The sequence below is a fragment of the Myotis yumanensis genome, unplaced genomic scaffold (assembly GCF_028538775.1).
Source record: "Myotis yumanensis isolate MYYU_CA2020_CCGP unplaced genomic scaffold, mMyoYum1.0.hap1 SCAF_3, whole genome shotgun sequence".
NCBI lineage: Eukaryota > Metazoa > Chordata > Mammalia > Chiroptera > Vespertilionidae > Myotis > Myotis yumanensis.
This window is the reverse complement of record NW_027223754.1, coordinates 12,260,585-12,286,055: the sequence shown is the minus strand read 5'-3', so window position 1 is coordinate 12,286,055 and position 25,471 is coordinate 12,260,585. Positions and strand designations below refer to the sequence as shown.

At 48.7% G+C, this 25,471-nt stretch overlaps 1 protein-coding gene across 1 annotated transcript in view; it reads left to right on the top strand.

Annotated features, from left to right (window-relative positions):
* The first annotated feature begins 1,900 nt into the window (after positions 1 to 1,900).
* PDGFRL (platelet derived growth factor receptor like) overlaps positions 1,901 to 25,471 on the top strand; it is a 43,667-nt gene continuing 20,096 nt past the window's right edge. The window contains exons 1-2 of the mRNA XM_070408282.1: positions 1,901 to 2,105; positions 11,161 to 11,461. Of these exons, the coding sequence (XP_070264383.1) occupies positions 2,051 to 2,105; positions 11,161 to 11,461 (356 nt within the window). The 5' untranslated portion in view covers positions 1,901 to 2,050. The remainder of the gene's footprint in view (positions 2,106 to 11,160; positions 11,462 to 25,471) is intronic.

Genomic DNA, 25,471 nt, shown 5'->3' with positions numbered 1-25,471 from the left:
GCTGGCAAATAGGCCCAGACTGGCTGTGCAGTCAGCAGGCGGACCGGGCAGGACCTGGCACTGTGAGGCATGGTGAGGCCCTGGCCCGACTCAGAGGACAGTGGTCTGACTTTCCGGGGTCAGAGTGGGGAGGGATCTCCGCGGGGAGCAGCCCAGGCAGACTGAGTCACCCCTGCGTGTGCTCCTGGAGTTCTTCGCCCAGAATGCTCCCCAGGACGTGACACAGCACATCACCGTCATGTCCATGCTTGCCTCCAGGCCATGTCCAGGCCTCAGAAGGAGGAGTGACGTCTTCACCGTTATACCCATGGTGACCAGCACGTAGTGTGCATCTAGGGCGCTCAGGGGAGCGGTGGGAGTTGCGGAGAGGTCCGGGCAGAGGCAGGGCCTGACCCTGGGACCTCCATCCTCCCACCGGCCAAGGGGCCAAGCGAGGTCCAGAGCTGACGGTGGAAGGTAGGATTCCTGGTTCCTCAGGCGTGAAGTGGCCGCTAAGCACGAGTTTGTCATTCGCTGCAGCACTTCCTCCCCTGGGTGCGGAGGGGGCCGTCCCCTTCCTGTTATTTCCAATCTGCTTGCTGTGAGCTGTGAGGTTTAAGAGGACCAGCTGGAAGCCAGGCCCTGCTTCCCCTGGGGGGAGGCACCGGCTTGCCCACACCTGCGGGCTGCTTTCCCCTGAGGAGCCCGAAGCTCAGACACCTGGGATGGTCCCTGCACAGGCACGTGGGTGCCGATCCTCCACCCGCCACAGCCCCGTCCCCAGCCCCAGGCTGTTGGTTCAGTCTCATGTCCCACTTTACTGCCACGCTCCTCCAATCTGGCCAGTGAGCAGTGACCGAGGTTGGCCAGTTCTTTCTTGCCGAGTCCCTTAGCCCCCCTGACCTTGGCCAAACACCCGAGCGCACGCACTCCTCGGCGCCCTCCCCCTGCCCCTCTGCTCTCCAGATTCAAGGCCTCCCCCTCTCTGGTTCCTCCTCCTTCTCCAACCTGCACTCACCTCGCTGAACCACTCCAATATTCATAGCTTGTGCTGCACAATTTAGCACGTAATTATATTTTAGTTTGCAATGCTTTTTCCTTCCCATCTTAATCACCTCTCAGGATGCTTCATGATGAGCACACAGAAGGGTCTGGGGGGAAGAATTTGCTAGAACTGAGGAGCTTCCTGGAAGAAAGTAGAGTCTACATTTAGAAGCCACCCCAAGTGCTGGCCTTGACTAGGAAGGATGGTGTGTGGTGTATGTGTGTGTATGCATGTGTGGTGTGGTGTGTGTGAGTGTGGTGTGTGTGTAGGGGAGGGTGTGAGGTGTGTGCGTGTGTGTGTGGGTGTGAGGTGTATGTGTGTGTGTGGTGTGTGTGTGGTGTGTGTGTGGTGTGTGTGTAGTGTGTGTGAGGTGTGTGCGTGTGTGTGTGTGTGTGAGGTGTATGTGTGTGTGTGGTGTGTGTGTGGTGTGTGTGTAGTGTGTGTGTGTGTGTGTTGGGAGCAGGGCAGCCCTGGTCTGTTCCTCTGACCTGTGGGCTTGCACATCCGCAGGCACAGCTGAGGGTGATGGGCTTGCTTGTGGGCCCAGGTGATGGGCCTCTGGGAAGGAAACACTATTTAGGGGGAGCTTTTTACAAAGCTTCCCGGCCCGCCTGAGTGGTGGGGGGACATTTGGACAGTTCTGGCTGAGGGCGCCCCTGTCCGCACCGCAGAGCTCGGCCTTCCTGGAGGAGGTGAGGCCGGGAAACGCCGACCTGGAGGAGCACAGGCTGGGCGCCCTGAGCCGTCCTCCCCGCGCGGGCACACGCGCTGCGCCTCGCCTCGCCGCGCCGCCAGGGGGCAGGCGAGCTCACCGGCAGGATTTCAAACATCCCAAGACTTTTTCCCCAAAACTGAGTTCCTCCTCATGAAACCGAATCCTCCAGCGGTGGCGTCCCAGGCGCCCGCCCCGACCCGCCGGCTCCCGCCCCGAGGCGGCGCCCCTCGCCCGCCGCGCCCGCGCCCCGAGCTGTGCGCGCCTCGGACGCGCGGTCCCCAGCGCCTCGGCCCCGACCCGCTGCCCTGAAGATGAAGGTGTGGCTGCTGCTGGGTCTCCTGCTGGTGCACGAAGCGCTGGAGGATGGTGAGTGACCCGGAGCGGCGGTTACCGGTCTGAGCCCCGACTTCAGCGGGGATCCCCACCCTCGTCCTCCCGCCAGCTCTTCCCAACTCCCGGCCGTCGGAGGCTCGGCCCTGGCGCCGCTCCCTGCCGCGTGCACCTGCCCCTCCCCGCAGGGTCTCCCTCCCTCCCTCTCCCCGCTCCCCGGGGAGCCCCTGGGCCGGCGGCAGCCACCCGACCCTTCGGTCCACCCCCCAGGAAAGCCCCGCGCTCCCGGAGAGCCCTCGGCGGGCAAGCCCAGCATCCCGGCCGGCGCCTGGGCCGGCCCAGTGTCAACGTGTCGTCTGGGGGGTGGCATCCCATGCGGACGGCTTCCACCTCCCAGCCTCGCATCAGCTCGGGGATCTCTGCTCTGAGGGCGGGGGCCACCTGAGCCAGGCAGTGGCTGGTGCTTTTGCAAAACTCCAAGTGTCCTCCTTCTCCCAGCCGCAGCCCTGGGTCTGTGTCCTCTGCCACCTAGGGCTCGAGTCCTGCAAGACCTGCCTAAGCCTACAGCAAATAAGTCTATGGGTTAAACCTCAAAACGAATCCAAATCCCACAGCTGTTCATTACACCTCGTATCTGAGCGGATGGGGGAAGGTGAAGAAAACGCGTTCTGTGCCTCCGCACTTTTTCCAGTGGGAGCCTGTCCTGGGCCCACCTTGTTGGAAAGACTCACAACCACAAGGTCAGGCTTCATTTTGATGCGTGTGTGTGAATGCGTTGTTTATGTCGGTGTCTGTATCCACGGTACCATCAGCATTTAATTGCCTCGCTGGCTCCGTGAGTTATTGGATCAGTGTTATTTGTGCAGGACATTGTGTGTCTGGGTCCATCCTGGCATCCTGAACCCTCCCTTGGAATTGCTCAGCCTCAGCCACAGTCTTTGCTTAGTTTTGGTTGAAAAGCAGCTTTTGTCGTTATGCAACCTCACGCTGGAGCCAGCGCAACCTGGCTCGCCTTTCACCCACCACTCAGCCCTGACCAGTTCCTTTCTTTCCCATGAAACCAGGAGCCTTTGCCAAAAAATCCCACATCCTCGTTTGCAGAGTCCAAGATGGTTGTGGGACTTGAAGCTGAGCACGAGGATCCTTAAGCCTGGAGTCTTGCTGAATAAAACGTAGGGAGTTTTTCTACTCGGGGAAGCAACAGGTACTGTTTGCCCAGAGAGGAGCTGGCGTGAGCTCACGTTGTAAAATGCGATACGAAACGGCTCCTGGCCGGTCCTTATGTGATCGCTAACGTGAGGGAAATGCAGTGTTTGGTATTATTTTTTGAATAAGGGCAGGAGATGGTCAGACTCAAATAACCCACTCACTTGATTATACAGTTCACCCAAGATGCCTGCCTGAGGCTCAGGAAACAGCGCCAGAGGTTTTTCCGCTCGACGTGTGCCCAGACCATGAGAACGATTGCAAACTGCCTGAATCAATTAGCGTTATTGTAGTCAAATGTCATTCATACATGCAATGAACACGTGTGAGACCATCAGAGAAAGTTGAACACAGACGAAATCCTTTATAAGAAATAATTGGTACATTTTAGGCATGACAGTAGCCACTGTCTTTGTTTTTAAAGCATCTACTTTAAAATATAGAGAATAGACTATCAATAAAATATTGAACACATAATTAGAAAAGTAAACCTGCCTCGTTAAATTATGTAAGTTTCCCTAAACCTATTAAAGATGCATTTTCTGGTTTGAGTTATGGTGTGGCTGGCTGGGCCTGGGAACGGGCCAGTCAGACTGCCAGGCTCTGATTGGCAGGTTGGGATATGGGGCATGGCCAAACCCAGACACAAGGCCATGACTCACCGTATCCCACTGCCTTTCCATGTTTCTGATCACTCCCGGGAGAGGCTGTCTGATAGGAGGCTTCCCTGTGAGCGTCTAGCAGTGGTTCTCAACTTGTGGGTCTCGACCCCTGAAAATATATCCTGCATATCAGATATTTACATTACGATTCACAGCAGTAGCAAAATTACAGTTATGAAGTAGCAACGAAAATAATTTTATGGTTGGGGGTCACCACAACATGAGGAACTGTATTAAAGGGTCGCGGCATTAGGAAGGTTGAGAACCACTGGCTTGGGTATATAGGTGCTCTAACCCAACAGTGTGTGCCTGCCTAATTCTAGAATGCTTTAGAGCAGTGGTTCTCAACCTTGGCTGCACATTAGAATCACCTGGGAATCTTTTTAAAATCCTGATTTCTGAGCCTCATCCTCCGGAAATTCTGTTTCTTTGTTATGGGGTGGGGCCACAGCATTAGTAACAAAGAAAAAGAATTTCCGGAGGATGAGGCCCAGAAGTCAGGATTTTAAAAAGATTTCCAGGTGATTCTAATGTGCAGCCAAGGTTGAGAACCACTGCTTTAGAGTTTTAGGAGTGATGTTATTTCTCCTCATGAAGTAATGTTATTTCTCCTCCAGTTCTGAAATGGCACATATTACTCTTGTATCATGACAGTATGTCGTGAAAATAGTTACTAAACAGCCCGAAATCCCACTTAGTCACCATGGCTCGCAGCACCTGATTGCCAGCTTTTGTATGGAGCACCTGCCGCTGTCTTTATTGACTGGTGCTGCTATTTTTACATTAATGAGGATAAAGTCACAGGTACTTACCAACTTTTGATCATCTACATATTTTATCTGATGTCAGGAGCAAACGATGAAGCGTAATTGATTTGTGACTGCTGTTTCGTTGATCTTGATCAATGCTGATTTGAACCTCGGTCTCACATGGGTTCATTTAGGATCCTGTGAAAAGTTCTCTTTCTGGGAGGACTAAAGAGATTCATTTTGATATGGGAGCCATGCAGCCAGATCTCTGTAAGGAGAGAACCATTAATGACGATTCTCTATCCGCACCATCATTTTTGTGTCTCAATTTATTCCTTGGAAAAAGAGGGTAAAAATTAGTTCAGAAATTCTTTTTTTTCTTTAATCCTCACCTGAGGACGTAGTTTTAGCAATAAAGGAAGGGAAAGAGAAGGACAAAGAAAAAACATAGATGTGAGAGAAACATCAATTGGTTGCCTCCCATACGCACCCTGACTGGGGATCAAACCCACAACCTAGATATGTGCCCTGACCGAGAATTGAATCCCCAACCTTTTGGTGGATGGGACAATGCTCCATCCAATCAACTGAGCCACCCGGCCAGGGCCAGAAATTCTCTCAATGAGAAAAGAATTGTAAAAATTTTCATTGTTGGTGTTTTGAAGCCTTTAGGATTTGGCCTATATATTTGACACGCACGATAATCTCTGATTCTTAAACCAGAAAAGAGAAATTTGAGGGCAAGAGAGAGACTGGGGTGCCGGCCAGAAGAGGGAGAGAAGGCCTGGGCAATGAAGGCTTTCCCTGCACAAGGTTGTAAACCCTTACTTTGTGTGCTCATGATCTAATGGAGAGGAGAGATGGAAAATAAACAAGTAAAGATTAATTTCAGGAAGTGACAAGTGGCATGAAGAATCAATAATCAGGGTTCATAGATTTCCTAGGGCCTCTGTCACAAAGCGCCACAAACCAGGTGGCTTAAGACAACAGAAGCTCATTCCCTCCCAGTGCTGGAGGTTAGAAGTCTGAAATGAAGGGTCAGCAGGGCCATGTTCCCTCTGACACTTTGGATAGTCCAGCTCGTCCAGCTTCTGCAGGTGGCTGGCACTCCTTGGCTTTTAGCTGGATCACTCAATGTCTACCTCTGTGGTCACTTGGCCGTCTTCAACGGCCAAGTCTGGTCGTGTGTGTGTGTGTGTGTGTGTGTGTGTGTGTGTCTTAGTCTTATAAGGACACCAGCATATTGGATTGGAGTTCACCCTAATGAGCTAATCATAACTCAATTATATCTGCAAAGATCCTATCTATACTAATAAAAGGGTAATATGCTAAGTAGACCAGGAGACCTTCCGGATGTCCTTTCAGATAAAGGCATGGTGGCAGGGCCAATGCAGAGGCGATTAGGGGCGATCAGGCCAGGAGGGAAGGGCAGTTGGGGGTAATCAGACCGGTGGGGGCGGGGGCAGTTGGGGGCGAGCAGGCTGATATCCAGAGTGGTTAGGGGCGATGGGGCAGGTAGGCAGGTGAGTGGTTAGGAGCCAGCAGTCCCGGATTGCGAGAGGGATGTCTGACTGCTGGTTTAGGCCCGATCTCTGTGGATCCTGTGGGATTGGGCCTAAACCAGCAGTCAGACATCCCCCAGGGGGTCCCAGATTGGAGAGGGTGCAGGCTGGGCTGAGGGACAACCCCCCCTCCCATGCTCGAATTTCGTGCACTGGGCCACTAGTTTTCAAATAAGGTCTCATTCACCAGCACCAGAGATTCGGACTTAAGTGTGTCATTTCAGGAACACAATTCACCCCGAAACACAGGGTAAATGAATGGAGAGGGCTGTGGATGAAGTGAGAATGTGGTTAGGAGAGGAGAGGCAGAGGCCTGCCTGGTGGAGGAAGCAAATGCTGCAGATGTGAGGAAGAAGGCAGGCCCAGCAGCTTCCCAGTGGCCAGTGTGGCTCAAGCACCAGGAGGTCTGAGACAGGACATGGCAAAACCTTGCAGGGCTCAGGAAGATGCGGGGCTTGACTCTAAAGTAGATGAACGTCAAGGTGAGTCTTTGGCAGAAGCGTGCCCTTCTCTGGTTTATGTTTTCACATGTTAAAGTGCTTGGGTGAAAGCCAGGAGCCTGAACCAGTTTAATAGTCTAGGTGAGAAGTGGCTTGGTCCAGGGTGGTCACAGTAGATGGAGGGAGAAGAGACAGCTTCAGAGTCTATTTTGAAGGCAAGGAGTCCTCTCCCTGAGGATTTGATGCTGGATTGGACACGGCGCTGGAGAGAAAGAAAATAATGATGCGTGACTCTGAGGTTTTTGTCCTGAACAACTGGTGAATAGACTTGCCGTTACTGATAAGGGGACCCTGGGACGGAGGATCTGAGCGGCCTCCAGGGCTCAGCGTGGACATGATCAGCTTGAGCTGCCGGCTAGCTTTCCAAGTGCCGTGCTGAGTAAGCGGTTCAGACCTGGAGTTTAGAGGCAACGTGAGGACAGGAACAAGGCAGCTCTCAGCATGTGAATGCTGCTGACGCCCAGGGGGCCGCGTGAGGCCACTCAGAGATGGAGTGTCCTTAGCGATGGAGAGGAGCTGCAAGGACAAGGCCCCTGGGACTCAGATCAGGCAGAAACGGAAGAGGGGGAAGGGCTGCCACGCACACTGAGGAGTTGTCAGTGATGTAGGAGGAACACCCAGCAGTGCCATGTTCTGGAAGCCAAGCAAATAAAGCTGTTTCAACTAGAGAGCGATCATTTTCCAGTGTGTGTACACAACTAGCGAATCATATGCCGTACGCCTGAAACGGACATAATGCTATATGTCCGTTACCTCCATTTAAAAAAAAAGAAAAAGAACAGTGATCAACCCTGTTCTAATGGATATTCTGAAAAAGGTTTCAAAGTAAGGTCTTTACCTTGGAACAGAAGTATGTGATTCCTAGAAATTGCCATGTTAAGAAAATGGTACTTTGAGAAATGGTAGGGAGTAATTTGGAGGAGGGATTCTAGAAGAGAGTAGGGAAGGACAGGCTCTCATCCCCGCCCCCCCCCCCCCCGCCCCCCGCCTTTATATTGCGTGTCAGTGCTTTCCCATTGGCTCAGCGCTGGTCTTGGAAGTCTCAGTGTTCCTGTGGGTGTTTCACGAGAACAGAAACATGAGAGTGAGGCATGGCCCTCGGCCCACAGTGTATATAGCCCCCGAGCTGCTCAGCATGTTCGTTCGCAGTGTGCTGGTTTTGATGCTGCTCTCAGGGCAGACCTTCCCCTTCACTGCCTGTGGGGAGAAAACACCAAACAGCCACAGGTCTTTGATGTTAATGACTCTTCACATGTAGCCCTCATCTAAAGCGAGGTCAGGACTTCTCCTAATGAATGTATATTGTCTCCTCCAGCACAGTTCTAGAGGATTAAAGCATTAATAGTTTGTGGAACTAGGGTTAATTGCAATCCTCAGTTCATGCGGAAGAATCCCAGTCCGTTTTCCTGCATTGTAGCATTTATTCATTCATTCTGGAGACGGGGTTTTGCCCGGCGTCTCCGTGCTTGGGGAGTCTAATATATGCCTTGGGAAAGCATCTCCGGCCTTTCCAGGAAGGGTGTGCTCTCATCCCTGGCATCAAGTTTTGTTTGACTTGGAACTCATTGTCAAAGCCCAGGGCACAGAGACAAAGAAGCCCCTTAGACCAGTGATGGCGAACCTTTTGAGCTCGGCGTGTCAGCATTTTGAAAAACCCTAACTTAACTCTGGTGCCGTGTCACATATAGAAATTTTTTGATATTTGCAACCACAGTAAAACAAAGATTATATTTTTGATATTTATTTTATATATTTAAATGCCATTTAACAAAGAAAAATCAACCCAAAAAAATGAGTTCGAGTGTCACCTCTGACACGTGTGTCATAGGTTCGCCATCACTGCCTTAGACAATGGGGCTGCACGTGAGGTTTGTGCCAATGAAGGGAAACTGCTGCGGTATGTCCATCTCTATGTGAACTGAAAGGCAAGGGCATGAACCCGGGGAGACTCTGGACCTGGAGCCAAAGGGTCTGGTTTGTCCCACCTTCTTGGGGACCTGGGTGAACGACTTGGCCTCTGTGATCTCAGTTTTTTGCACCTGTAAACCAGGAAGAATAAGAGCTTGTTTGTCTCCATCACCTGTTTATCATGGAGATCACCATGGGACGTTATCATGAGGTTACAAAACAAGGAGCACTTAACTGGCCCCTACTGGGGTCAGACACTGCTCCCAGGATTTAAAATAGTAACTCGTTTATCCCCCCCCACCAATCCATGAGATCATCATTATTACCATACTAGAGGCCCGGTGCACAAAATTCGTGCAAGAGTAGGCCTTCCTTCCCCCAGCTGCCAGCACCAGCTTCCCTCCAGCACCCGGGACACATGGGGACCCAGGCTGGCTTCCCTCGGACTGCCTGCAGGCAACCTGAAAACTGGGCTGGCTTCCTCTGGCCCTGGCTTCGTCAGAAAAAACATCTGAAATGACGTCCAGTCTAATTAGCATATTACCCTTTCATTATTATAGATAGTTCTCAATTTACAGATGAGGAATCTGAGGCAGAGAGAGGCTAGGTAACGTCCCAAGATCACACAGCTAGTAGGTGGTAGCCAAGACCTGAAGTCAGTAATGATATTTAATGGTGTGTGTGTGTGTGTGTGTGTTTTAAATTTTGCCACCTATTTCTCTATAAAATACAGTAGTCTCAAAAAACGCAGTGGTAATGTACTTTCACTTTTATTTACCTACAATATAAATGCTTATATGTTTTAAGCGTTTGAGAAATACATAGTTTGGCTGAAGAGTGGTATTTTTTACAAAGTAGACATGGGGTTTGGGAGTCACTCAGTCCTAGGACTGTCTGGGTATCTGTAGGGTCACTCACCTGACTCCTTTAACTTAGTGTCATCACCGTAAACCATTGACCAATTCCATGGGCAGCCAGCTGGACCACCTATAGTTAGATTGACAGGTGGGTCTGTTTCGTCAAAAGGTTAAATTACTTTGCAGGGATAACAGCACGTTTGGATGCATATTATTCATAATCAGGTCATCAAATGTTCCTGAGTGGGATAGTCACAGGATCTGATAACTTACAGGTCAGACAAGTTGTGCATGTGCCCTAACCCGGAATTGAACTGTGACCTCCTGGTTCAGAGGTCGACCCTCAACCACTATGCCACGCTGGCCAGGCTGACTCACCTTGTTTTGTCACCTGCCTGGGCCGCTGGCATAAGAACTTATAACACCTGTCTTTTTGCATCTCTTGATCCCAATTTCAACGTCTTTGTACTTTGGACCACTCCAAGCCTTTTGTACACCAAGGTCATACTGGATAAATACATCCATCTAAAAGGAAAAAAGGATTTTCTCCTGACTTATTCCACTTCTTTTAAACAAATGCCTTGTGATTCCCTCAGTCAGCCATGGTTCCTGTGGTTCTCTGGTCAAAATAATACAGGATGTTTATCTACATAGAGTGAGTGAGCATTTGGAATGAGGTTCAGAAGACCTGAATTCTGCTCTCACTTTCTGCCAGGACCAGCGCTGAGCAGTTTATGTAACTTCTCAGGGCCTCCTTCATTTTTTAATCCACAGCCTGAGGACTTGGCCTTAGTGACCTCTCGGGGTCCCGTAAGTGTGGACCCTGTGATTCTGTGAGTCTTTGGGCTCATGCAAGCAGATGCGCTGACTGCGCAGTCTCCTTCTCATCCTGCCGGGGCCACCAGGCACGTGGCTGCCGAGCTGGGGGACAGCTGGGATTTCGGGAGCATGGGATCAGTACTCGTTTCTTACTAAGCTTTGTGTTCTATATGGACATTGTAACCCCCTCGCACACAAAGACGCACTGTCCCCTCTTGTCTTGGGTAAAATTCCTAAAGGTCCAAAATCTTCTGAGTGAGCTTGTGGTACCGATTGTGTCTCCACTCACTGGAGACAACATTTAAACAGTAGATTCAAACTGAACACTGAACGCCCTGCGATTACAAAGGCAGGCACCAGGCCCTGTGAGTGGCTTCCGTCCTGCCATTCCATGTGACCCCTTAGAGAAATACTAGTAAATTCCCTTTTGGTCATTCATTGTCTTGAAAACTAAAGAATGAACCAAGAAAATAGTGATTATTGCTGAAAACAATGTTGATATATGAGGAGTGGGGTATTAAAAAGTGATCTGGTCTGGCCGGTGTGGCTCAGCTGTTGAGCGTCAACCTATGAACCAGGAGGTCACGGTTTGATTCTGGTCAAGGGCAGATGCCCGGGTTTCGGGCTCAATCCCCAGTAGCGGGCATGTAGGAGACAGCTGATCAATCATTCTCTCATCATTGATGTTTCTCTCTCTCTTTCCCTCTCCTTTCCTCTCTGATATCAATAAAAACATATGTTTGTTTTGTAAAGTGATCTGTCTTAGTGTTAAATACTCTGGGTGTGTTACTCCTACAGCCCATTGTTCTCTCCTCACATTTGTACTAGTTACCGGCCAACACCCTCCCAAGAACAAGCGCCCAAAGGAGCCAGGAGAGAACAGAATCAAGCCCACCAACAAGAAGGTGAAGCCCAAGATTCCCAAGACAAAGGACAGGGACTCGGCCGACGACTCAGCGCCAAAGAATCAGTCTATCATGGTGCAGATGACGGAGAAAGGGCGCTTCCAGAAGCCTGCTGCCACCCTGAGCCTGGCGGCGGGGCAGACCCTGGAGCTCCGGTGTAAAGGGAATAAAATTGGATGGAGCTACCCCCCATACCTGGACACCTTCAAGGACTCCCGCCTCAGGTGAGCATGCGGATATCTTTTATTTTACTTACACTGGGTCAAGGGTTTGTTTCGTCCCCTCAGTCAATATTGTATTGTTTCTGACATTGGCCATTTCACTCTACCAGCTTATAAAAATGGACGCTCAATGGGCAGAAGACATTGAATTTATTTCTTTGACCAATTACAAAAGAATTATTGCAAATCTTATGAGTGGTGGTTAAAACAATGACATTTTATAGGAAGCCATAAGACAAATAATTGAAACTGTGATGCATCGAGGTATTTAAGAATGCATATTGTAAAAAATAATGGATCCGATGCTGTATGTTACTTTTTTTTCAATCATAATGAAAACGGAAATGAGCTAACAGGACATTCCTAAGAGCAAGTTGACTGCATGTTCAACACAGAGTCATATGTCTGCACAAACCCCGCCTCCGGTCTGCATCTCCCGCAAGGACACCCCCATCCACTCAGCTGCTCTGCCAGAAACCTGGGGAGCACCCTTGCCTTGTCCTCTCCCATCACTCCCCACATCCAGTCACCCACCACGTTCAGCCAATTCAGCTTCCTCAGAGCCATAAACCTGTCCTCTTTCCATCTCTGGTGTCACTGCCCCAGTCCCAGCGGGTGTCATCCCTCCCCACCAAGCCCTGGTGTGTCCTCCCCCAACTCCTTGCTGCAGCTGAAGTGATGTTTAAAAAGTGCTCATCTGGTCCTGTCACTCCCCCACTCATCACTGGGCGGGTTTCCACTGGAGATGGAGTCCGACACCCTCACATGACTGCTCGGACCCTCCCTGCTCTCCGCAGTCTCTCACCAGTCACCTCTCGCCTCTCGATTCGTGTCTCTGCTCTCGCTGGCTGGGCTCCTGGGACATCATCAAATGCTTCAAGCGCTCGGGGCCTTAAAACTTGGCTGTGCCCACTCTCAGCCCCTGTTCACCGGCCAACTTCAGCCTCAGAGTCACTTTCTCTGGGCAGCCTGTGTCAGGCCTCCCTAGGTTTATTCCCATGGCCCCTGGCATCCTCTTCTGAGAACTCTTTATATTTATACCTGCTTCTTCTTCTTTAGTTTTCTAATCTGTGTTTTTCACTGGGACTTAGCTAAGTGCTTGGCCTTTAGCTTTATCTTTTGAATGATGGAATGACAATCTTTCCTCCCTCTTTCTCACACATATACACCTTGGAGAATAAATAAATTAAAATATATGTATAAGTAATATCTCTCTATCTAACCTCTGACGTTAAGACCTCTTTTACATTTTATTCTGAAGTTACTCTTCTGGCTTCATGGCGTATAATAGTGTAGGGTTTTTCTTAAGGGATATTTGGTTGGAGGAGTGGAGGGTGAAAGAATAAAACGGTTTTTCCCGTTTTGATCTCCACACTTGAAATAAACACGTGGTGAGTGTGTGTGTGTGAGTGTGTGTGTGTGTGTGTCCCTGTTCATCCGTCCCCTTAGAACAAATCTGGAACTATTTATTCCCACAAACTTTTAAGTGTCTTAATTTACCAAAGTCAAGATTTACACACTTAAAAAAAAAAACAGATGGCGTCATTTGAAATTACTCAGAACATTTAGTCTTTGACTTACACAAAGTTCCTAAACCTAGATGACTTGGCCCTTAAAGACTTAATAGGAGTAGCTTCAAAGTTATGTTAGCCAAAATATGTTTGAAAATAGCTTAAGGACTCAAAGTAAAGTGAACATGAATCTGAATGGAAAAGAAATATCCAGTAGCTGAAGAAGCCAATTTCGACTTAACATTAAGTAGCATTCATTCAAAGCACAGTTAGGGCTTTATAAGAAAGTAAAGACAGATGTGGGCCCCCAAGGACTCCACAAAAAAAAAATGTGGAAAATGTGAAAAACACCTAGTCATAACTCTCTATCAAACAACAACCAAAAAAAAAAAAATCACGATTTATTTGACACCAGAGATTCAACAAATCGACTCTTGACATCTTTCCCGGAACGCGGGGCCTTTGGGTAGAAGAGAAGCATTCATCGGTGTTTTCCTTTCCCGTGGAACGAGTTCTTTCCGTCGTTCTCACAGCTTTGGGGTTGGAGGCTCTCCTCAGTGGTTTTGAGCCATTTTGGTAGCTTTCTGGAACAAAGTTCACATGCTGCCATATTTGTCCAAATGGGATCCTCTGACCAGAAGAGGGAGTGTGTTATGGACCAGAGAGGTCAGGCTGATGCACAGCCAGATTGCCATCCTGTCTTTACCACTAACCAGCAGAGTGGTCTTTGATCAGTAATTTCCTTGGAACCCTGTTTCCTCATCTGGAGATAATAGTACTTATGGTAGGTGCTGCCTGGCCCCTGGTAAGTGTTCAGTAAATTATGACTAATGGTTACTAGGCAACGCTTTTATTTCTCAAGCACAGGGATCCAAAAAACCTTTTGGGACATTTCATTCTGACCAGCACTCACATTATGCACAGCTAGAGGATCCAAGAAAGTGTGTACACTTCTCTCCCACTTTCCCTTAATTGATCAAATCTTTGTCATCTGGGACCTGTGTCCATCTTCCCCCTGAAAGTGTCAGCCCCTCTCTAGCCAGTTTGGCTCCGTGGATAGAGCATCGTCCTGGGAACTGGAGGGTCTCGAGTTCAATTCCGGTCAAGGGCACATGCCTGGGTTGCAGGCTTGATCCCCAGTAGGAGGTATGCAGGAGGCAGCAGATCAATGATTCTCTCTCATCATTGATATTTCTATCTCTCCCTCTCCCTTCCTTTCTGAAATCAATAAAAAATGTATATTAAAAGAAAAAAATGAAAGCGTACGCCCCATGAGGGCAAATACCACATCTGCTTGGTTCCTGGTCAGAGTCCTAGCAACTGGAACAGTGCCCAGCACATACCAGAACTCAAGGAAGGGTTTCCTGGTTTCCTCAGGGATTTTTGACCCTGTCGGAAGCCAGTTCCTAGTCACACAGGCCTTCATTTATTCAGCATTTACAGATGACTACACTTAGTGACCCTGCTTATTGGAACGTGCGAGCATTTATATCCAGGGCGCTGTGTCACCTGGATCCATCCCTGTTATCTCGGAGTCTGTTGTTGCTTGGCCTCCTGGAGCCATTCATCCGTCAGTTGACCCTCTTTACCCCTCCTGACCCCTGTCTTCACTTCTCTCCCTCTTTCTATCCTAAACTCTTGAACACGTCTTAGATAAGTGACTTTGCCCTCTGTTTTCCTTCCCTCCCATTTGGAAATGTCCAGCCCCGAACGAACCTGTTTACCTGCTTCCTCTGGTGGCACATGGACACGGAGCGCTGCTAAGGAAACCAGGCGGCTGGCCAGGCGGGTGTCATTGGTTCCTGGTCACCTCACTTATGCCTGGCAAAGCAGAAGACATTTCTCTAGGGAGCTCACTTTTTTCCTCTTCTTAAATCTCTGCTCTCCATCGCTCTCACTCTCAGCGAATTAAATGATCACCTAATTTACTGAGAAATTGGGCCCCTAGAATTGCCTCACCTTCATTATTGCATCTCCTTCTTCCCTGCTCTCACAGCTTTAGTGGAGAAAGAGTTTGTCCACTCGACCCAGGCCAAAGTGTCATCTGTGCTCTGGATCTTGTCCTTATAATTTTTCTCAGGAGCCTCAAGACATCAGGTACTGCTTCGCTATTCTGGCTCATCATGCTCCCCTTCTCAAGGGGATTCTCCCCATAAATCTTCTCCATAGTAGGAAACCCCAGCTCAGTCCCCACTACCCTCCGGCCACCTTCCTCTCTCTCTTCTTACCTTCACAGCCAGACCCCTTGGAGAGTCTCTCTCTACTCTCATCGTCTTATTTCCCTCTCCTAGCCACTCTTCAACTACCGCACCTGGCGCCTGCCCCTGCTCCACATGCATTTATCACCAAGGTCAAGGTCACTAAATCCAGAGTTCACTTTTCAGTTCCCTATGGCTGCTCCAGTAGGTCCATCCGCAGACGGGAGCCCTCTCCTCTTGGCTTGCACAACACTGTATTCTTCTGGTTTTCTTTCTGCCTCGCTGGCCTCTCCTCTCAGTATCCTTCCCCGGCTTCACATCCTCTGCTGTTCCTGCTGTTAAATGTTGGTTCTGTGCCTTCTTCTCTCCTCACTGCCTGCTGCCAGATGCCCTTCATCTGCATTATGATAGATTACATGTTTCTTCTAGGCTCTAGATTGAACTCTCCAACTGCCTGCTCACCCGCCTGGACCCTTCAGGAGCTGTTCTCTAAATGAAACCACCTAACACTGAGCGCTTGGTCTTCTGCACACCTGGTCCTCCTGTGGCCTTTAGCTGATGACTGGCACTAATTCCACCCAGTTGTCCTTGACCAGCGGCCTGGGATTCACCTTGGAATCATCTTGGACACTTCTCTTTACTTCCAATCAGCCCCCAGGCCCGAATGGTGCTACTGTTTAACTCTTTCTTGAATCTCCCCACTTCTTTCCACCACAGCAGCAAAAACCCGAGTCTCTCACTTACAGTAATAGTCACATGACTGCTTCCCTGCACCCAAACCCTGACCTGACCTCCGTCCTCCACGGAGCACTCAGATCTTCCACAGAGCGCATCTGGTCCTGTCACTTTCCTGCCTCAAACCCTTCAGTGGAGCAGTTCTGCTGCCCTTAGAATAAAGTCCAAACTCCTGGCATGGCCCACAAGGCCATGCATAGTCCGGCCCCTGCCTTTGCCTTCTGCCCCATTTCATTTCAACACACGGGGATTACTGCTCTCCACCTGCAGATCACGGCCTGCCACAGCCTTAGCGAGAGCTTTTTGCTCTCGGACCTCACTTCACCGGCCCCCGTTACACATCCTCACTGTGCACCATCGCCAATGGTGCCGTTACCATGTCCTCCCTCGCTGATGCTGGTGTCCCTCTGTAGGCTGGAAGCTTGGCAGAGGTGTCTGTTTATGCACTGGCGCTTCCCCAGCACCCAGCACGCTGCAGCTTCTCCACTGGTGTTTCAGGGAGAGCATGGTGCTGGGCCCCTGAGCCTAGAGTTGGGCCCCTGAGCCCTGTGATCATGAGTCCTGTGTCTCCAAAGTTTAGAGATGAAAGGGACTTAGTGCTTGTCATGCTTACGCCCCTCTTTCTAACAAATGAGGACACTGAGAATCATAGGGGATAGACGGCTGGTCCAGAGAGACAGACCGGTGAGGGGCAGCATGAGTCCTAAACTGTGCCTTCCTGCTCAGGCGCTCTGAGTGTGGCTAGTGGCAGAGTGTAGACCAGAGAACACGCTTGGCTGAATGAAGGTAGCTGCTTCAGGGAAGATAGATGTGTTGTCTACTTTTTTTGTTGTTGTTGTTCCTTGGGTACTAGACTAACAAATCTGATTTCTACAGTTAGGCTTCAAAACAGAAATATAATTCTTTTCCAGGGTGGTGGGTTGCAAGTGGCTGAAGTTTCACATTGATTTCAGATGTTTTGGACACTAGGTGTTAAAATATGACTGTGGGCTGTTGAGAAAGGGGAGCTCTTAGGGAAGGCTGTCAGTGATCCCCACCCTAGAGGTGATGCGTGCCTTCTGGTTCTCCAGCCGCATTCTGTGATGCTTTCTTTTGCCTTGGCAAACCCGTATCATTAGATGACCACTAGATGGCAGTGTTCAACTGTCTTCCTTTCGCCAGTAAAAAAGCATTTCCAATGAGGGCAGATTGGGTAAAATAATTGTACACTTGTGTTTATGGTCCTTTCAGCCTTTTAGCCCACTCAGTGGTCACAGTTTAGAGTTATATTTTAAGCAGCATAGAATTCAACTTCCAAACAAACAAATTAAAAACGGCGTGGGCATGTGTCAGATTGTGTACCCTGAGTACTGCTAGTCTGCCCAGAGCACTGGGCCCTTTGACTGGCTTAGTTGGTTCCTCAGTGGCCACAGTAGAAACTGATACAGATTTTTTTTTTATTCCAGACTCAGTATATCCCAATCACGCAGATCTCCATTCTCTTCTCTTAAAAAAAATATTTTTTTTATTGATTTCAGAGAGGAAGGGAGAGGGAGAGAGAGATAAAAACATCAATGATGAGAACAAATCATTGATTAGCTGCCTCCTGCAGGCCCCCTACTGGGGACCGAGCCCGCAACCCAGGCATGTGCCCTTGACCCGAATCGAACCTGGGACCCTTCAGTCCGCAGGCTGATGATCTGTCCACTGAGCCCAACTGGGTAGGGCTCTCCATTCTCTTCTGCGATCAGAAAAGAGTGAGGAGCCGAAACCAGTTTGGCTCAGTGGATAGAGCGTTGGCCTGTGGACTGAAAGGTCCCAGGTTCGATTCCGGTCAAGGGCATGTACCTGGGTTGCGGGCACATCCCCAGTAGGGAGTGTGCAGGAGGCAGCTGATCGATGTCTCTCTCATCGATGTTTCTAACTATCTATCTCTCTCCCTTCCTCTCTGTAAAAAATCAATAAAATATATTTAAAAAAAAAAAAAAGAAAAAGAAAAGAGTGAGGATACTTTTCTGACAATAGTTATTAGTATTGATTGTATGTATGTTGCCATTCATTGACTGCTTACTGACTCCTCTGCCTCATCCCCTTTCTGTTCTCCCATTTGGCTTCCATCTTCCGCCCTCCCTTATTTTAAGTTGTTCTTCTTTTCCAACAAGTGTTTATTTTAGCATCTACAGCAGTCACAGTCCTGTGCTATGTGGATGCTGGAGATACGATAGTGAGCAAGACAGACACGACCTCCATAGCTATAGCGCTTTTATTCTTGGAGGAAGACAGACTATTTAATAAGCAATATTGATACTTAGCTGTGTGAGTGCCTTGCTAGCAAAAGTACAGGGTCAGGGAGGAGAAAACTCGAGCTAAGTCTGAAGGTAGAGTGTTAACCAGCTAAAGAAGGAGACGGGAACCCAGCCAGCATGGCTCAGTGGTGGAGTGTCAATCCATGAACCAGGAGGTCACGGTTCGATTCCCAGTCAGGGCACATGCCTGGGTTGTGGCCTCAATCCCCAGTAGGAGTGTGCAGGAGGCAGCCAATCATTGATGTTTCTCTCTCTCTCTCTCAAATCAATAAAAATATATTTTTTAAAAAAGAAGGGGATGGGAGAAGAAATGTAAGAAAATTCCAGAAGGAGGGAACAGCATGAGGAACTGCCTGGAGCTGGAGCACTGAGGGTGTGTGAGGGAGGTGCTCAAGGTTGTGGAGGAGGAAGAGATGACGAAGTAGAGATGATGTTGGAGATAAGCCAGAGTCAGACCATGGGAGGCCTTGTCAACCACGATGAGGAATTTAGAGTGAAACTAAGGTCAATTATGAGTCACTGACTTGAAGCCTTTATGTGTAGACAAACATAGAAAGCACAGAGGGATATACACCACAGTGTGAGGGCTATTACTTCTCACAGCCTTTAGGAGCGAGACAGCGCCCCTTCTCTGTTTCAGGTGTACCCCTCTCTCTTCATGTGTCCCATCCCTGATTTCCGTGCGCTGGGGTCGGTAGACATATTCTTGGACCCAAGTTTCTTTACAAGAATTTTTTTAATGTTGTTCTTATTTTGTTGATAATATAAAAAAAACATTAATATCAGAATATTCTGGACCATCTGATCAACCTCTACTGGGCGACCAACACAATCCATTTCCATCTTCTCTGGAAACATTTTGTTTCTTCAGTCTCATCATAGCACGCGTTCTGAGCTTACATACAGCAGGAGATTCTTGGCCCAATGCAGAGCCTGGAGGGAAATCAGAAGAGACTTAGAATTAGTGGCCCAGACGATGGCTTACCTGTAAATCGCTGTTGAGTACGAAGAGGGAGACGTTGGAGATTTAAGCGAGGTTGTTAGTTAGCAACGTCACAGATGTAAAAACAAGCTGGGGTGACATGTGGTAGTCAAGACCCCAGGCTCTGCGCCTAGTAAGTCCGGGTGCAGGCATTGTCTTCCAGGATGTTCCTGTGGTGTCTGGGGGAGGTTAGCATTTTTCAGTCAAGAACTGTGCGTTCAGAGTGGGTGGGGCAGGAGGTCTTTGATGGCTGGTCCCCCTGAAAACAATAACCAGCTTCTGGAGAGGAGGGAGGGCGCCTGGGTTTCCACTCGGCCACAGTTGGCACCAGCTTTCTCCACCCACAGACAACACAAAGGGCGGGTGGGCGAGGAGGCAGACAGCGGGCACCAGGCCAGTCCAACCCTGCGCCCCAGCACCCGGAGGAGTGTGGTCTGGGACCATGTTAAAAGAAAAAGAGAAAGCTATTAAGAAGTGTTGATCAACAGACTCCCTCTGTTGAGCAAGAACCTATACAGACTTTGGTAAATATTATCGATCATGCTCTGGTATTATACTAAGGAAGATGTCTTTTTCTTTCCAATTTATTTTGCTCAAATATATACATATGTGTGTGTATATATATATGTGTGTGTGTGTGTGTGTGTGTGTGTGTATACACACATATGTATATATAATAAATATGTATACATATATAATTAGCCATTTTAACCATTTTTAAGTGTACAGTTCGGTGGCAATATGTTCACACTGTTGTACAGGTGTCTTTAATGCAAGCTCACCTCCTGTCAAAGATCATTTTACTTTATTTTCTGAGCAGAACAAACGAAGACAATGAGTTTCCATGAAAGTCCTCTCCCTATGTCTTCCCTGGAGGTGCTGTTGGAGTCCAATTTGCATTGGAGAATCCAAAGCAGCCACCAAACTGATACTTACCTTCAGATGGATTTCTACCCCAGAAAACAGTGGAATTAAAAATAAGTAACTTATCCTGCCCCGAAGGGAGAGCTCTCTGTGCCCAGACTCTGTGGCACCAGCGTCAGGTCCTCCAGCAGTTCCGGAGATAGCCACGTGGGGGCGGCAGGATGCGAGCCCTCTCCCATGTGCCAGACCTCCTGGCAGTGTTCAGGATAGGGTGAGGGTTAGTTAAAAACAAAAGGGTGCCCTGTATTTGTAATAATTTGTGTGATCTAAAGTAGCTCCAAAAGCTTTTAATTTTAACTTGGCTCAGTTCCGCTCAGGACTGGGAGGGGGAGGCAGTAATGCACCCAGCCCCGTTGTGCTGTTGTCAGGACAGATGAGGTCATGCAAGGAAAGCGCTGGCACACGTGGTAAGCCATGTCAACAAAGATGCGCTATTTTTACTCACAATACTGTGTCCAAGGGAGGCGACTCACAAGAAAACAGCCAGTTCTTTAGGAATTTTTTTATTTTTCAATTGAGGTATAATTGACATATGCCATTATGTTAACTTCAGATACACATTAGGTAATGATTCAATATTTGTATATATTGCAAAATGACAACCACAATAAATCTATTTAACACCTGTCACCTCACATAGCTACAATTTTTTTCTCATGATGAGAAATTTTAAGACCTACTCTCTTAGAAACTTTCAAATATGCACTACAGTACTATAGTCACCACACCATACGTTACATTCCCAGAACTTATTTACTTTATGACAAGATGGTTGTACCTTTTCACTCCCTTCACCTGTTTTGCACACCCAACACCCCTCCCTCTGGCACCACCAAACTGTTCCCTGTATTTATAACCTTGGTGTTTTTGTTTTTCTCTTTTAGATTCCACATATAAGTGAGACCATATAGTATTTCTCTCTCTCTCTCTCTCTCTCTCTCTCTCTCTCTGATTTATTGCACTTAGCATCATGCCTTCGAAGTCCATTGCTGTTGTCACACATGTCAGGTTTTATTCTTTCTTATGGCTGAGGCAGAATCATTCTGTTGTACACCCCAACCACCACACACAAAATATATATGTGGGTGAGGTCTGGGATTTAATGTGCAAATATGAAAATGTGTGTTATTGTGGCATGATCATTCTTTTTGCCAAGGACTTAAATATGCAAAATGCAAATAAAACAATTTTGAAAGTTATGTCAGGGGAGGAAGTAAAAACACACACACAGGAATAAAGAATAAGCTATAAAATGGAAAATGTTATGACTATTAGTATGTCACTGCATAAAATGGCACATTACAAAAAACAGCAAAACTGAGATGTCAGAGCTTTGCCTCCAATCCGGGTTCAGCTGCCTGAATAGCAACCTGCAGCCCATGGGGCGGCTGTGTGTGGGTGAGTGAGTCGTTACTGCCCTTGGGAATCTGCCCAGGACTTCAGGTGTCACCCCCGACTCTCCCCGCCCCTCGTCAATACTGCTCACTCTGCTTTGTCACCTGCGCTTCACTTTTCAGACGTTTTGTTCAGATTGCCTTTTGGACTTGATCTTGACTTTGTCCTGTTGCCTAAAGCCCTGCTCCCAACCCATCCTACTTCTCAGCCCCCAGGTTCAGTCTGGTACCTCACTTACTTGGGAGGGGAGATCGGTGCTTCCACTTCTCTAACAACCTTGCTCTTCTTTATGAACTTGACTTAGTAGCTGGGACAAGGCAGGGCATGGGACCTTGTGTACTAAACAACATAGACACAAGGAAACGTGCATGTATTTCATAGGTGGCTCATGGAATGGCATGAGCTATGGCATCAGCAGGTGGGCATCCCGGGGGACGAGGCAGGGAACAGCAGCTGTCCATATAAGAGCAGGAGGGGTGACCATGGCAAGTGTGTCACAACTTGAGATTAATAGGCACTCAGAGATGAATAGATTAAAGGGGTTCAGCAGAGTGCACGCCAGCTAGAGTGGCTGTTAGCCTAATTTATGTAGAAAGACAGTCTATTGGGTCAGAAAGGTAACTATGAGAAAACCAGACGTGGTCCTGCCTACCAGTGGCTTTGGAACAAATGTCACACACGCCAGATACAATTACAGAGCAACAATGGACAGCTTGTGGTCAAGTGCGAGTGCGCGGGGCTGACGGGAAGAGAGAAGGCTGCTGTCAGCATGGGCTGGAGAGACGGCTGGTTCATTGAGTGATTGATTACCTAATCATAGGAGACAGGTCCTGAAGATCAGATGATGAGATATGGAAAGGAGAGCCAAGGAGACGGCATAAAAGTTCCCCAAGAGATTGCCAGACGCAGTCCACATGGGGACCCACTGATCTGGCCTGGACCCTGCATTTTACAGATGATTAGGTTAGACCCACAGGGCTCAGGGGTGTTCTCCAGTTTGTACAGCTTTTCGTAGCAGCCTGGACTTGAACCTAATTTTCAAGCCCCCTCCAGTCTCAAGAAAGCAGTCTCTTTCTCTAGGTGTCTGATGTTTGTTCAGAAGGCCGACCATCCAAGTAGCATTAGGATTTGTGGGCACCTTGAGAATGTTGGCAAGATGGGAGGTTTGGGGGATCTCTCTCCGTTGTGAATGCATGGTGCCAGGTGCGAGTGGGGCCCCGCCCACGGCCCTGCATTCACTGTTATAACTGGGCCACAGTGCACTCACTGGCCGTGTGCCAGCCCATTGGTAACCCACGGCTTGTTTCCCTAAGAGGGTGGTGGCGGCTTGCTCCATTGTCCTCTGTCACTCCTCTCCCAAGGCCTGTTCTTCCCCAGTGTGGCCGTGAGCACTGGGGGAGGGGAGGGTGGTGTCTGTATTTCTTGTGAGCTGTGTTAATGGGCTTATTCTACCTCGTAAGATTAGAATTGCCAGAAATGTAATGTGAGTCTTTAATATAAAGAACCCCCATACATCAGAATCATGTGGTTGCCCAGTGTGAGAGATGACTTTTTAAAAATTACATTGACAACAATGATTTCCTTATTTCTGTGAGTTTCTCTACATCCACTGAGCTGTATCTTAGCATCACCCGTGAACTGGCTCTGTGACCCTGGGGGAGCCACTTGATCTCTGTAATAGGAGGGATCCAACCAGGTGGTCTCTAAAGTACCTTCTAGTTCCAAAATGATGATTGGCCTTTGTAGTTCATTCGCTTAGATGACACGGGGGCCAAGGAGTGAGAGCTCTTAGACAAATCATTCAGCTCAGTTTCACCCACTGAATTCTGTTTCGTTCTGCTCACAGTCCCTATAGCTGCTGTCTGCATAGCATTATGCCATGCAGAAGGCTATGGGTAACACAGGCAAGCATAAGACATGGTTCCTTCTTGGAAAGGAATCATTTTACCAGAGACATATAACAGAGGGTTGAAAAGGTCACACAAGACAGCAGATAGATAGACAGGTGATAGATCTCTAAGATTTGTGATAAAGACATTAAGTGCTGGGTGTGAGAAGCTTAGATCTCATACCCCAATAGCACCTAACATTTCAGTGCTTTTTCTGTGCCAGCGTCCTTCTAGGATCTTATGCAGTTATTAACTAACTAGAGGCCTGGTGCACGAAATTCATGCACAGGTGGGGTCCCTAGGCTGGCCCGGCGATCAGGGCCTATTGGGGCCATCTTGCCCACTCCCTGGGGGCCTGCCGGCCACTGGATGGGGCCTGCTGGCCACTGGATGGGGCCCACTGGATGGGGGAAGGGAAGGGGGAGGGCCCGCGGGAGGTTGGCTGGCTGTGGGAGGTTGGCTGTAGGAGTGCACTGACCACCAGGGGGCAGTTCCTGCATGAGCGTCTGCCCCCTAGGGGTCAGTGCACATCATAGTGACCAGTCGTTCTGGTTTTCTGGTCGTTCGGTGGTAATGGTCGCTTAGGCTTTTATATATATAGATTTTATTCTCATAACAACCCTGGAAGGTAGGGACTATTATTGTCTTCCTGTCTCAGATGAGGAAACTGAGCATGATAAGATTAAATAATGTGTTAATAATGGTCACCAAGCCAGTAGTGTAGAGACAGGATTTGAATCAAGAAAATTAGACTCTTGAATGAAGGCTCTTAACCCCTGTTTTCCAAATGCCACTGGACAGAAAAGCTCTCCCTAAGGACAGAACTCTGAAGAACAACCAGGTATAGGCCAGATGGAAAAAGAAGAGAGCCTTTGAGAGGAAAACAGGTGACTGGAGGGCTGGGGTTGGAATGAGCCGATGTGTCTGGGTGAGGACTTTGGTTGGATGAAGAGAAAAGTCCACTGCATAGGAGTTGGGAGCCTTGCACTCTAGGCAGAGAAAGATGTGTTCAATTCTGTGTGCAGTGGGAGCTACTCATGTTGTAAAGCCGGAGGCAGTAGCAAAATGGCTTTGGGTGAAGTATCTGCGATCTTTTCTAGGGCATGTGAAGGGGATAGAGGAGATGTTTTTTGAGAAGGATCAGATGGTTGGCTGATAACGTGTAAGGATTGGGACAGAGATGGAGGGTCAATGTTGATGTCAAGATTGAGCCTGGGAGAAAGGTGGAGCTATAACTCCATCGAAGAAACAGGGAGATCCAGAGGGGGAACCAGGTGAGATGGGAGGCTGCCCAGGATTCAGGAGCCTGGGAGGCAGGTGATGCGCCAGGGAGGGGGCGGCATAGCCTGGTGGCCACCTGTGCATGGGCAGCACAGCAGGTGTGGATGAGAACAGTCACGTTGCATTTCTGATTGTTTCTTACATTCCCACTGGCAGTCTTTTTATTAATCAGAGCAAAATTACATATATATATATATATATATTTACACTAATAAAAGAGAAACATGGTAATTAGCATACGACCGCTACCCTTCCCATTGGCTAATCAGCATATCCTTATGCAAATTAACTGTCAGCCAAGATGGTGGCCGGCAGCCAGGCAGCTGTAAGCGAACATGAGGCTTGCTTGCTCCAGTGACTGCAGACTCCAACGTTCCCCGCCTGACTTGCCAGCCTCTGAGCTGGCAGTTTGAAACATTGTAACAAATATAGAAGCTAAACAAAACCCCAGAAACCAGCTTTCAGCCAGCCGGGATCTCAGAGCTGGAGTTATACATTGTTTTGATTATAGAACGCAAACAAAAAAGAAAAAAGAAAAAAAGGAGCTGTTGGGAGCTTCAGTCAACAACCGCCAGCCTGAAAGCAGCCCTCAGCCCCTCACCCAGACTGGCCAGGCACCCCAGTGGGGACCCCCACCCTGAAGGGTGTGTGACCAGTTGCAAACAGCCATCATCCCCTCATCCAGGCTGGCCAGGCACCCCAGTGGGGACCCCCACCCTGATCCAGGACACCCTTCAGGGCAAACCAGCCGGCCCCCAGGCCTCTATCCTATATAGTAAAAGGGTAATATGCCTCCCAGCACTGGGATCAGCG